Source organism: Zerene cesonia, chromosome 17 (assembly GCF_012273895.1).
Source record: "Zerene cesonia ecotype Mississippi chromosome 17, Zerene_cesonia_1.1, whole genome shotgun sequence".
Taxonomy (NCBI): Eukaryota; Metazoa; Arthropoda; class Insecta; order Lepidoptera; family Pieridae; genus Zerene; species Zerene cesonia.
The window spans coordinates 5857392-5871131 of record NC_052118.1 but is presented as its reverse complement, the minus strand read 5'-3'; the positions used below and the strand labels follow the sequence as shown (position 1 = coordinate 5871131).

The 13740-nt window shown below is 30.5% G+C and overlaps 1 protein-coding gene and 2 long non-coding RNA genes across 3 annotated transcripts in view; all 3 read left to right on the top strand.

The window, feature by feature from the left end:
• The window catches only part of LOC119833269, a 2871-nt gene extending 2048 nt beyond the window's left edge, over positions 1-823 (top strand). Inside the window, exon 3 of the long non-coding RNA XR_005287946.1 lies at positions 345-823. This is a non-coding gene — a long non-coding RNA (uncharacterized LOC119833269). The remainder of the gene's footprint in view (positions 1-344) is intronic.
• Positions 824-4796: 3973 nt separating this feature from the next.
• LOC119833466 lies at positions 4797-5676 on the top strand. The gene is made up of 3 exons (XR_005287959.1): positions 4797-4926; positions 5381-5393; positions 5490-5676. It is a non-coding gene; the product is annotated as an uncharacterized LOC119833466 (long non-coding RNA).
• Positions 5677-10200: 4524 nt separating this feature from the next.
• On the top strand, positions 10201-13462 carry LOC119833632. Its single transcript, XM_038357726.1, has 4 exons — positions 10201-10387; positions 10784-10841; positions 12658-12717; positions 12989-13462. Exons 1-4 carry the CDS (start codon positions 10314-10316, stop codon positions 13100-13102), a joined length of 306 nt encoding a protein of 101 aa, XP_038213654.1. The 5' UTR covers positions 10201-10313; the 3' UTR covers positions 13103-13462.
• Positions 13463-13740: the final 278 nt, after the last annotated feature.

The following is a 13740-nucleotide window of genomic DNA, read 5'->3' as shown; positions in this document are numbered from 1 at the left end:
GGTTAGGCAAGATACGCAGGTTCGAATCCTGCCTCGTGATCAAATTTTTTCTATTCTTTCAAAATTTCTCATGTTTTATACATATTATCTTATCCTATGAAGACATTGAAGTAACGTCCATTAATTGAATTCCATCAAAAGTAATTTATATCGTGCCATTTAAATTATGCTCAATTCAACATTCCCCTTTTTAATAAGTCAATTAAATGATAAAAAAAATGCTTTGCCATCCAACTCCGTAAACCAAATTACTAAAAAACTACCGAATTACACAACAATAAATGAAATATAAAAAGCATTTACATGGTTGTTTTAAATAATAAATATCCAATAATCTTTTTCAGGTTGACAAAGATGGCTTTCCCAAAGGCTGGTTTTTCGGCAAGTGCGATGGATGTAGAGTGACAAACATAGGAAATGGACGAGAAAACACTAACACTGTGTATATAAAAACGTAACAATGGATTTTTAAATAAAGTCTTTTAGGACCCGATTTCACCGATAATTTCGAATGCAATCAAAGTCATAATACAAAATGTGTTTTAACGCGATGAAACTGAGTTCGTTTTGAGGTGAAATAGGTCCTTAGTGTTAGAATTTATTTTATTATACATTTAATATACACATTCAATATACTACTGTACACACTAAATACTTTAATGTTGTCTTCTCATAATACATACATTTTACTAAGCGTATTATTAGTTATTATATAAACCAAGTCGTATAAAATATAATTTTCCATTTCCATAGTATTTTATTTTTCATCGCTTCGTATTCAATAGCTCAGGGTTCGTGATATTAAACAATATTATGTAAATAAGTTTTTGTCTTTTTTTTTCTTTTAAATACTATCTTTCTTTTAATACTAACTATCCTCCCGCGGCTACACTCGCGAGGCACATTTGTACTTCGTTGATTTTCTAAGACGAAGCAATCTCATCGTCATCTATTTAGTCAGCAAACTATCTATTTCGAAACTAGTATTCTCCTTAAAATTATATCTATAATAATTTAAGAAGTATAGAGATTTAATCTAATTCATTCACAATATTGTATCACGCAACAGAAACCTGGTTGTTTTATGCTTCTTCGTGGGACAATTTTAATGCTATCGTGATTCCCTGACTGACTGATGATGCCTGGATGTCTTTAGTAACCATATCTATACAACAATTTATAAAATTTAGTACAAAAGACTTGAGGCTGTTTTTAATTAGAGCAATTTGCTTTACTAGAGAAAAACTAATGTTTTCCTCCTAGAGTTTCGCCTTATTGTAAGCGAATACCACGAACGCGAACAACACGCCCATGAGCATTTGCAGAGTTCGCTTCAAATTCGTTGCCCACTTTTAAGCGGTACAGGATAAGGATTAACGATGAATATAATTGAATGCACGGGGAAGGGTGAGATAGACTGGGAGAAAGAAAGAGAGAATCACTTGGAAGAGATCTTCTGTGGGGGTAGTAACATGAGTACCATGAGTAACATGAGTACGGCTAGACCCGACACTTGTAGCTTCGATAACAAACTGTACAAAATATTTATCTTATTCTGTGATAATTTAGCTAGTTTCTTTCCGAAATTCCCAATCGTGGAACGTATCATATAACAAAACAGTAAAGAAACTGAGTCTGTACAATGAAGATATTAAAAAAAAATTGGAGTTTATGTGTTTGTTTGTACATGCTAATCTCCGGAACTACTGGACGGATTTGAATGGATGTTTTTTATATATAGATATTAAGTCTGGGCAACATATGAGCTACATTTTTTTTGGAATCTGGAACACCTTATGCGGAACCGAAAGAGGCCACATAAAAAATAAGTGATACAAAAACTGTACTGTAACAAAAATTGTTTCATTAGATGACCAGTTTCTTCTGAGAGTATAACAAATATTATTCAATCTGATGGGTATTTTCTGTTATATACTTATAAAAATTGATAAAAAGATTTGACACTTCGAATGTGGAACTCCAAGAGTCCAGCTATAATAGAACATAATTAGAAATGGGTGATAGATGCCTCGATGTCTTAGCAAAAGTATTTCAGTCTGATGGGGATTTTCTGTTGACTTATAATATTCGTGATTTGTAACATTGTATAAATCAACGATATAAGCAGAAATTGAAATGCAAAGTTTCAATATTAAATATTAGGGACGATCATAAATGCTTCTTAGTATGTTACTAACCAACAGTTACACCACGATCTCAAAATGAGAACAGTTTAAGACGAAATCAATCATATAATAAGCTCCTACAGAAAAAGACTCGATAAACATCCGAACATTCTGGTCGCGGATTAAATGAAATGACTCTAAATTCATAAGACTGAAAAGAATACTCCTGTAGATTTATGATACAAATGTATAATGACGGGCACGCATCAATGGATCGTCGCCCTAAAAGTCAACTAACACGTCCATGATAATTTGTTGAATTATCTTCTGGAACAGATTGAATTAATACATAAATAAGAGCGTTTTCTTGCAAAAGAAAATGGGCAGTAGTAGCGCTTACAATTAGGCGACCCATCAGATTCATTGTCGACAATGACCATCATCATACGTATATAAAAACCCCATTTATCATTTTAATAGATTATTATAAGCCACCAATTACACTCTACCGCCAATACTGCAGCTATTAAAAAAAGTAATTCTTATATCGCTTTCATAATTTGTATATTATGTAATAATGGTTAAAATAAATAATATTTCTTTCATTATTTCATGATGCAAAATAGTCGATGCGATGGTGGTAACACTTTGTAAAGTTCCCAACCAGTGGTGTATTGAAATCTTTATAAAATTCTCAGGACGATGATTAAAATCGCACATGTTAAATCGCCGGAAAGCCCACATAAACATACAGTTACATACAGTGAAATAAACTTCGATTCATCTATACATATAATAAATCTGTAGAAAAGTCATTTTTGTACATTGAAAAAAAATAGCCAGTGTGTGTAAAGAACAGAACCCATTTCCAACATTTTTGAAATTTTTGTCTGTTTGTCTGTTTGTTTGTGCGCACATCACGTAAAATCTACGAATTAAATGCAGACAATGTTTACATACAAAAATTATGCGTAACTTGAGGTATAACTTAGTTTTTGTTTCATCGAAATCGGTTTAACTCATGAAGAATCTAATGATACTCATGATACTTCTCTTACTATTTATACACGTCTGCTATTCGTTCCGAAGCAGAAGTAAATTAAATTTTTATTTTATTTTCAGCGCTATGAATCGAACTGCGTTAAAATCATGCTTTTTTTAATAAATTTACTATTTTCTAGTTATTGCGATTAATACTTTTCGGTTGCTTTTCAGTGCCTCGTAGCAGCGCATTTTTGCTGTAAATTATTCTACTAAGGTGTTGAAATAAACGATTTTCTTTCTTACTTTCCTTCTTAGCAAGTCTAAAACCTAATAAATATACATTATACTATAACCAATGATTAGGGAATAATGACAGATTTGTTTCACAGTTTAATAATTGAAATATATATCTACACTAATATTGTAAAGGAAGAACTTTCGTATTTTTGTATGTTTGTAACGTTTTCACCCAAAATCCACTGGTCCGATTGCAAAAATTAATTCACCATTACAAAGCTGCAACTTCACTGAGTGACATAGTTTTTTTTTGGATATGCTTCGAATGAACAAATCGATTTAATATTTATTTATTTATTTTATTTATTTTTTAAACAATATATGTAGCTATGTGGTACAATGGTCCGGATCACAAAACGTTGAGACAGCTATCTCCTTCTCAAGATCGATTTGAATATCATTTTTAAAACGAATAAATGTTTAAGCTTTATAATATTTATTATGTTGACTGTAATAAAATTATCGAATGAAATTATAAATCTGAAGAAGTCGTATATTGCTCTTAAATGAGTAGAGTAATAAATATAATAGTCATCATCATCATCGGCCTATATATGTTCCCATTGCTGGAGCACAAGCCTCCTATGAGGGTTCAGGCCATAATACAAGCCAGTTTCCTCGCGATGATTTACTTCACCTTTCGAGCAGTGGTGATGTTATCCACATGTGCAGATAAATTGAAAAAACAATTTATTTCCTGCACGCTCGCCTGGTCTCGAACCCCGACTTATCGATTATAAAGTCCTCACCACATTTGTGTTTGTGTTGGGAGTTGTTGAGTGTTATTTGTGTTGAAATATTTATTAACTATACACATAGTTGACCGCCTCCTTGGCACAGTGGTTAACGCGTGAGCGTAGAACCGAGGGGTCCTGGGTTCAATTCCTGGTGGGGACGCACAAAAAAAAAATGTCTCGGTCTGGCAGGACACAGAAGGCTGATCACCTACTTGTCCGTAAAGAAAATCGATCAGTGAAACAGATGAACATCATCTGTCCCATACCCCAGTAGGGGACACGGGACTTCCCTTTTTATACACATAGTTGAGAAAATTATGCAAATTTTTAATTTAAGTGAAGTATAGGATATAAAAGGCTGTGGCTAATTAATATTTGGTATGGTGGGCTTTAATTCTCTAACTTTATCTACGATTCACCAAATCGTACCTATCATAATCGTACAAACCGTACCACAAACCTTCGTAGTACTATAAAAGCGCAGGTACTTGATGGAATGTAAATTCCGTTTACTATCTGTTTTTTTTTTTAATATTAAATCGTAAGCGTAATAAAATTGTTTTTGCAATAGCAACCAAATGTTTGGTTATCACGGAAACAAGTACATTTTCCTGTAGTATATAATATATAAACTGTTTGGAATATTAACATTCATTATATCTATAGACTCGCCTCATTAAAGGTCTAAATTAAAATTATTTTATTACCGAAACAATGAAAATACTACACATATTAGTGATAACGCTTCTTTTCTGTGTAAGCTTATATGAAGCACATCCAAAGTAAGTAATAAACCCGTTGGTAAAAGCAAACCTAGTCGGTGTACTCCAGAACACTTTAGGTTAATAAATATTCTGTTATCGATACTAATATTATAAAGCTGAAGAGCATTATTTGTTTGTTTGTTTAATTTGTTTGAACGCACTAATCTCAGAAACTACTGGTCCGATTTGAAAATTTTTTTCAGTGTTAGATAGCCCATTTATTAAGGAAGGCTATATATATATATCACGGGCGAAGCCGGGGCGTAAACAGTGATATAAAATGAGTAAGATCATATATTGATAATTAATATTGTCGCTATATTTCTTCCTATGTAATTATGTCTGGGCGTAGTACGTATGTATACTTTTCTGTTATTTTTGTGTTCGTCTCGTATATATATAAATATTTTTTAGCCCTTTGCAAGCATCATTGTTTTTAATAAACTAATTTATTATTTTTTTTTACTTTCAGACCTTTCACTTATGTAAGTAATATAGTTTTATCTTCTTATTTCTATGTGCAATTATCCTAAGTATAATTCAGTTACATTGTAATAACACTGAATATGTTTATGTTTCAGTCCGAAAGAAGGGAATGTAGGCGCATATATATAGGAAATGGTTCACACAACAAAAACAGTATATATATAGATAACTGACGAAACCACTCATCATCAGATAAGTTCTTAAAGCCACAAGAAATGGTGAACATGATTGTTTGTATTGTTGTACAAATGCTGGAAACTAATATATCATTAATATCATTATTATACCGTCTTTTCTTTTAATAATACTGTACAACTAATAAATATAGCGCTGTGGTGGAATGGCCTTGACGGACTTTGAAAATAAAAACTCCAATGTACTTAGGAACTAGTTAAACAATTACTTAAATTGAATAGCATGCGCCCCATAACCAATTTCACTTCATATTATTATATTACCTAACGAAATTATGATAATTACTTTAAATGTTTTTTATTGCATTGTTGTATTCGCAGACCTCGTCTGCGAAATCACCTGACATTAACATTGCGAAAATATTTTCAACAAATGAGGCCATTTACTCGGGAGTCAAATGTAACAACTTTCGTAATTACGATAACCATTTAAATAACCATTACCAATAATTACAGTTCGATTATAGCTTTATATCGTCCTATAAATTTGTTGTGTTTTTGAATGGCGTGATATACATTTTCATAGACATACAAAGTAAAAATAAGAACTTACTTACAAAAAAATATAAAAAATAAAATCTTGCGTTAATAATGACTTTCTCATTTTTCCTTATACTTTTAAATTCATTTTTTCTTTCCTTTAAATCAGAAAAGTAAATTATTATAATAATCAAGTTTGTTGATCAAATATATACTAAATAATGGTAAATTTTTAAATGTAAGGTATTTTAATTTAAAAAGACTCCCGTGTAATGGAAATCGCGCCTACCGCCCCTGGGGCATCCAAGTCTCGCTATACAAAGAACGGAACAAAAAGTTTTCACCGTCACATGAACATTGTAATGCTCGCCCTCACATTGAAGTTCTAAACTCTATACAAATGAAAACTCTAATCCCTACAGTTAAGTTCTATTTTTGATTTACAGTATATATAAAACTTTATTTTTTATTACACGTCAGACTTTATTTTTTACTTTTATTAGAACTTTATTTTTTATCTACTAATTACCGTCAACGGTATGTTATTAAAGGCATTTAAATTCAAACACAATTGCAAATATATCAGATATAGTTGTATTCGTCTATAATATACTTTTGCTTGAAGATATCTAGGTATTAGTAAAGTTGGTGGTCGCTTTTATTTGACCAAGCAACTCAATTGTCCAAGGATTACGGATAGATAGAATATGATGATGATATGGCGTATAAAAATCTATGATTATAAATTATTTTAAACACAAATTTAACATTAAATGGGGATATTGTTTACACTTCTTGTATTCCCGATATCGAATGATTATTTGTACAGGGGAAAAAAGTTATATCTTGTATCCCGTGTTAGAGCATGGCGAAATAGATCAATCTTTATCATCGATTCGATTTAAATAGACGATCGTTTACGGGTGTAACAAGAAAACGCTCAACAGATAACAAATAAAGGTATTATTTATAATATGTGTTAGTTGAACTTAAATATTTAAATTTGAATAAAATACAATATTATCTTTCAAGGATCCCTGTATCAAATCTCGAAATCACTTCTTATTGTTGTCTTTTGTGTTCGGGCTCGCATTCGTTTTCCATCGCACACCATTATTCACATTAAGTGGACAGATCTCGGGTCAGATCCAGGCACAAGAAAAGCACAAAAAGTGCCCGCTTTATCCGAGCATGATAAATCTACTTCAAATCCGAGAATAGCGTCTTTTATGAAGGAAATTGAAATAAACCGACCGTACGGATAACGGCTAAGTAAGAAGATCGGGATCCTTTATTCATATAGGTAAGTCACTTTGATTCATTAAAATTATATCAACATACGTTTGTTTACCTGCCTATGCCTAATGCTGTGCCGACTTAGTCAGTACGTCGCAACAATATACACAAGTATAAAACAAAATTCACAACACCTACAAGAAAAAAACTTAAACGAATAGAAAATGTACATTATTTATGGTGTGCATATGACTTTAAATGGTTGTTTATAAAGGAGTTGTCTTGTGAACTAACAAAATAGCATACAGTGTTGGGGAGGAAAGTATCTTACACATGATGATGACGATGATGAGACGACGATAATGTACAACATATCATGTGGAAATATTAAGAAAAAGAAATTTTAAACTTATTTCGTTTTCTACACAAATGCCTACAGCCATTTCTTGACAGGGTACAATTCTAAAATAGGAACAAATGACAACAATTTCCCATCAAACACTAACAGAATCGCGCCACAGAGTTATCGAGTAATTAAAGCAAAAAAATATCCAACGAATTGAGTACCCCTTACTTTTGAAAAGGAAACGTCAGTTGAAAATACGCAATTTACCATGTTTCAGATTATTTACTTATGTTATGTTTCGATATCGCAGAAGAAAGCTAGTTAAATTAGACCCTAAGTATTATAATAATCGACGAAAAAGACATTATCAGCCAGGCAAAACGTCATGAGCCATCTCGCGACTATTTCAATAAACTGAAACTGAATAGAAGCGCCCTCTACGCTTGCATCATAATATACTTAAGTCTTCTTAAATTATATGAAACATTCAATAGATAGCGATAATACAAAAACGCTAACGTGAACGAAGAATTTTTAGGTATAGGGCTCGAGCTTTTATTAGCTTTTCATGTTTATAAGGTTAAATGTATCTGAGACTTCCTTGAGAATCGATTTTAACACACTTTATAAAAACAGATTCAATTTAAACTTTATGCATTTAGCAAGTTAGTCATCGATGACAATTTATTTTATTCAATTTATTTCAATCCTAATTAGGCTCGTAGAGATTAAGTTATTTTATTAAATTATCTAAGAATATGAGAATTTTAATTTAGTATATAATTAACGTGTTTTTTTTATAACTTTGTTACCGTCCTAGTACCTCGTAAAAGAAACAAGAAGTAATAGCCAATCTGCAGCTACTGATATAATATAAAGTAATTAATTTGGATAAGGATTAAAACCAATTGGCTGAGTAGTTCCTGAGGTAGCGCGTTAAAGCAAACAAAAAAACTTTTCAGATTTATTTATTACTTATATAGATTAGTATCAGTATAATATTATGCATTTCTCCCCCGCTTAACGGACAAGTTAAATAAAGAAAAACCGGCACTAATTCTTTTGTTGTCCTTATGTTATCATTAACTACTATAAATGGTTAATTATAATGTAAAGTTGACACGACGCCTTCATGTGAGTAGGATTTTGTGGTCACATTTGAACAATTTCGATTTTCCTTATAAATAATGTTGCAAAATCACGCACGCAAAAAGAACCAAATAGTTCGTATACGAAAAAAAAGCTACTCACGAATACTTACGAATGTGTTATTGTATAAGATATCATTAGGTTAGGAATAGGTTTCAAAATGTATTAGAGTAAAATAAATTTGTTGCTAAAATAAGCATTTGACGAGATATACTCATCTAAAGTCCTAAAATATAACAACTGTATCATCTTCAAAAATCCACCAAGACCAAAATTTTGTAAAGCGCGAGCGTATATAATTATTTTATTTTTGTAATATTGTTACACTTAACCCTAATTCCATATTTATTACTGAAGCCAAATACATATTGTAAACGTTGTAATATATTAATAATATACTAAATTATAATGTAATAATCTTTTCGACTTATCAAACTGAATATATTGGAACATAATATTTTATTATCCTATACCGCAGCAATACATTTACCAAAGCTCTTGTTTATACACATATGTACCTAATCAGGCACTTCAAACCAAGTGAGAACAAATAATAAATTTTGTATTATGTATTCAAGATCGAAAATATTCCAAAAGTGTATTTTCATGCAATAAAAGAACTATGACGATATCAAAGATTATGTTATGTACTTTTAATGGTAAAAGCCAAATCTACGTTATGTTTCTTATGAAATAAGTTTTCTTCATCTAAGATGAACTTTAGCTTTGAGCTTTATAATTTACAATCAAGGTTTACAAACATAACGAACACAATTGGGAAATCACAATATATGTTATAGTTGTGACAAATAATAGGATTTTTGCTTCGCTACATACGCATTTGAAATTCATATATTAAAATGTTATAATAGAGGCTAATTTCAATATAGTTGACTTCATCAAAAGCATTAATAATAAAAAATCGCTCTTTGCGCCATCATATTGCCATATTGTAGTAATATATCATTGATGACGTCTGACGTGATGACCACGCTAGCCATCTATTCAAATACTATCTCATCGCCCCGGCTCCACATAAGTAAAATAAGGCGGACGGTTTTTGTTAGTTTTTTTTAACCGAAAACATATGCTGTTGTAAAAATACTTTATCTATGTGACGCAGGCTAAGTTTTTTTTTGTATTTATCGTGGGTAAAAATTTCTTATTCTATATTTTATGTTTGAAAATTTTAAATTTAAATAATGAAACGAGCTAAGGTTATATATGTAACTGCGACTTATGGATATTACATATTAATAAACTAGTTCAGTATGCTTATAAACTGGTTACATTCATTTGATGAACAAAAAAAACCCAGATACGTAAGCAAAATCATATGTCATCAACATACGTATGCAACATAATATTATAAATCTTAAGACAGTTATATATGAAGTTTACGTATATGTTCGTGCGTAATATGAATATAAAAATCAGTTTATCCTCGTCGCTCCAACTGTGAAGACGAGAAAAGACTTAGCATTTAAAAGAAAATAATAAGAATTGTAAACACCATGAATCCGAAAATCGCTATTATTTTTGTGTTTATCGTAATCGCATCACTTGTAGAAGCCAGACCGAACCTTGAGTAAGTTATATATAATAGATCTTTACAAACTGTCCAAAAATTTAGATAAGTAACATTTATTAATATTTATAAATTATTTTTCGTTGAACTATACTGTAGAATGAGATGAAATGAAAACTAAATGAGAAATGTATTATGTCGATAATTTACTTTTCCCAAACGTCCCTTATGTGTACTAACACGTAGTTTTTAAATAAAAATACCAAACTGCCGGATGCCTGTTTCGCAACCTCTTGCCTTTACATCGATAGATTTTAATTTACCGAAAAGTGGTGATTAAATTGCATAAAACAGTATTAAACGGACAAAAATTTCGATAGATTTCAATCTCGCGATAGCCACATACATGAGCTTTCACTCATTTTCACTGAATTTAAAAGTGCTTGTTATTTTTAGAACAAGTCAACAAACTCACAACAATCCAGAACAAAATGACGGGGTGCATAATCTAGAGGTACGTTATTTTAATAAATCTATTTTATAATAACAATTCTCGCTTTCGGAACCTTTATTGTTTTATGTGTGCATTGAATAGAAATCGTAGAAACAGAGGAAAGTTGTATATTTTTGTATGTTTGTAACGTCTGCACAGAAAACTACTAGATTTTAATTTTTTTTCACAATAAGAACGCTGTAACTGTTTAACATAACACTGTTTAACATAGGCTAGACTTACCACGAACGATGCCGGGACGAAGAGCTAGTTTAATATAATTTTCAAAAAATGCACGTAGCGTAGCAGATTTGTGACTTACAAGCTGTGTTTTTGATATTAGTTTGTTTAAAAAACTATTAAATATAGTAAAATAAAGATATAGATAGATAAAAAAGATATAGTGCTATAGTATTGAAGAAACAATGAACCAAAATTACAAATTATCTATTACATATACCTAAGCCGCGACGAATGTCATTATATAACTGTCATTGTATAACAATTTTAATAAGTATAAAAAAAATTAAGAATACACACTTCATTATTAGCTACACACTTGTATAATAGATGTTTTGAGTATTTTTGTAGCATGTTTTCCTCTAACCTTTACGTTTGTAATAGTAATAAATTAACAAATTTTATAGAACTCGTTTTAAATGCATAAATAATTATATGAAATGGAAAACTTAAAAAAAAAACTTTGCGATGTGGGAGTGGATGGGTAACAAAACATGGCATTTAATACAATGATTTACCAACCGTAAAAACTGGAAACAGTGATTAACATGCGCTCAGTAGTTGTCGGCACGTTAAGTATACATCTACCTCTATTTCAGAATAATTTGTACTTAATATAGTCAACTTATAGAACTTAGGTGATGTTTCAAATGCTTATTCTAGGTTCTAATTAACGTACATAGTAGGTAGATACTTTTTTAGATCAACATGTAGTTCATCAACAAATTACTTATTATGAAAATAATAACAAAATAGATCACTATATATATTGCATATATTAATATGTGAGCGAGAAGTTAGACAACGGCGCAGTGTCATGATGCGCAGCGCATTTAAAATACGTATCTAATTACTATCTACTGGATATTTTGTTAAAATAATGAAATCAGAAACAACTGTTTCAGGCTAAACTATAGAGAAAATTTAAGGGATAATTGCTATATAGACTAATAGCGTCAATGTTTACTTACTATATTGTAAGTGTATATTATACTGTTTTTTATAAAAATATTGAATATACAAAAAAACAACAACACGAAATATATGTACTCAAATGTAAGCCGGAACGGCTATAGTTTATAAGAAAATATAAATATATGTGTCGAGATATATTTTCCTGTTCAAAAGAACTCGAAAAGTGTATAAACAAGATACTCTGGGTTTACTCGAGTGCAGCGGGGTAATTCACTGTACACATATTTCCCTGTAAGCAACCTTCAAACCGGTTGTTGTCATTTAGCCAATCTTGTTATTTTTGCTTTACAAACTTTATAGTCTTTTAACTTTAAATAATTTGTAATCCTCTTCTCCTAATAATACAAAGTGTTTCATTTAATTTGATTTTGATTATTGATTGAACAGTATAAAACATAGATAATTTGTTTGAGTATCTGTTTCAACGCATTACAACGGTCAAAACTACTTTCCCTGACACGTACTGTTTCAAAATAGTGACTTAAGCTACTCTTATATTTAAAAAAAACATATTAACTCGTTATTCATTTTTTTTTATTTTATAATAGCGGTCATGAGATACTTAGGTGTAACATTCTTTTATTTATTTATTTTTTTAATCAGAACATTATTTGCATTTCAGTTACCTAGAATAAAACGAGGCTCCTATTTTACTTTTGAAGAATCCAGTAGTAGTCATCAAGTAAGTAAATTGCACTATTTCACTAACAAATCCCATAATCATATTTCGTTTTACTTATCACACATTAAGGAATATAATATGGCTGTGATTTAATATTATAGTTGTATTAGTTTTATGTGTTAAAAATGACAAAATGCATATTTTTAACTGTTAAAGCTCTATAGAGCTTGCAAGAAACTCTATAGTTTATCTGAATCATAAAAATTTTATAATTTTAACAAAATAATAATAAATCCTTGTGTTATTGATGTATTTTACTCTCCATTTACAGTCCTCTTCATCGAGTTACTACAGGAAAATATCAAGTTCAGGACCAATAGCCAAAACCTTGGTGTTGGCTGGAAATGGACGATATAATTCAAACAACTTCCATTTCAATAAATAAGAGTATTTTTTAAATTGTAGGTCAAAAGCTTTGAAAACTGCCCTCGGAATTGATTCAAAACCCGAAATATATAAAATGCAAGCTCACGTAGGATTTAGAGCGTTCACTAAGAGTTTTTTTAGTTTGTTTTGTTAATAGTGTTATTTGTCTAACATACAAACTAAGGTGCATATATCTTTATTTGTGTGCAATTTTTTGTGTTGAAGAAAAAGTAATTGTCAAAATTGCCGCTATTAAGAGCAAGGTAACGTACTGATAGCTATTCCCTAAAAAATAAATGTACTTTGTTATGATAAATAACGTATTACGAAAACGTCATTTATTCATGTGCAAAATATTAAATTTATTTGTAATACATAATATTTGTATTCTTTCATTTTTTCCTATATTGAATGATGAATCAAATTAAATAATTATGTACGTATCTTTTATTGTGTAATAAAAAAAATTAAATATAGCTCACTTCTCAGTAATATCTCAGTAATATGTATGTGTAGGTACATAGAATTGTGTCCGAGAAAATTATGGTATGCCCGATAATATTACGGGTAGCTGGCCTCCAAGAATGAACAGTTTACACAAACATTACATTGCTGACTATAATATACCTTTTGTGAATAAGTTTTGCTATTGCAATC

Excerpts from the sequence above, each read along its gene's own strand:
- LOC119833632 (XM_038357726.1), top strand. The coding sequence starts at position 10,314 with ATGAATCCGAAAATCGCTATTATTTTTGTGTTTATCGTAATCGCATCA. Across the intron at positions 10,388-10,783 it reads GAAGCCAGACCGAACCTTGA|AACAAGTCAACAAACTCACA; the intron begins GTAAGTTATATA and ends TGTTATTTTTAG. Across the intron at positions 10,842-12,657 it reads ACGGGGTGCATAATCTAGAG|TTACCTAGAATAAAACGAGG; the intron begins GTACGTTATTTT and ends TTTGCATTTCAG.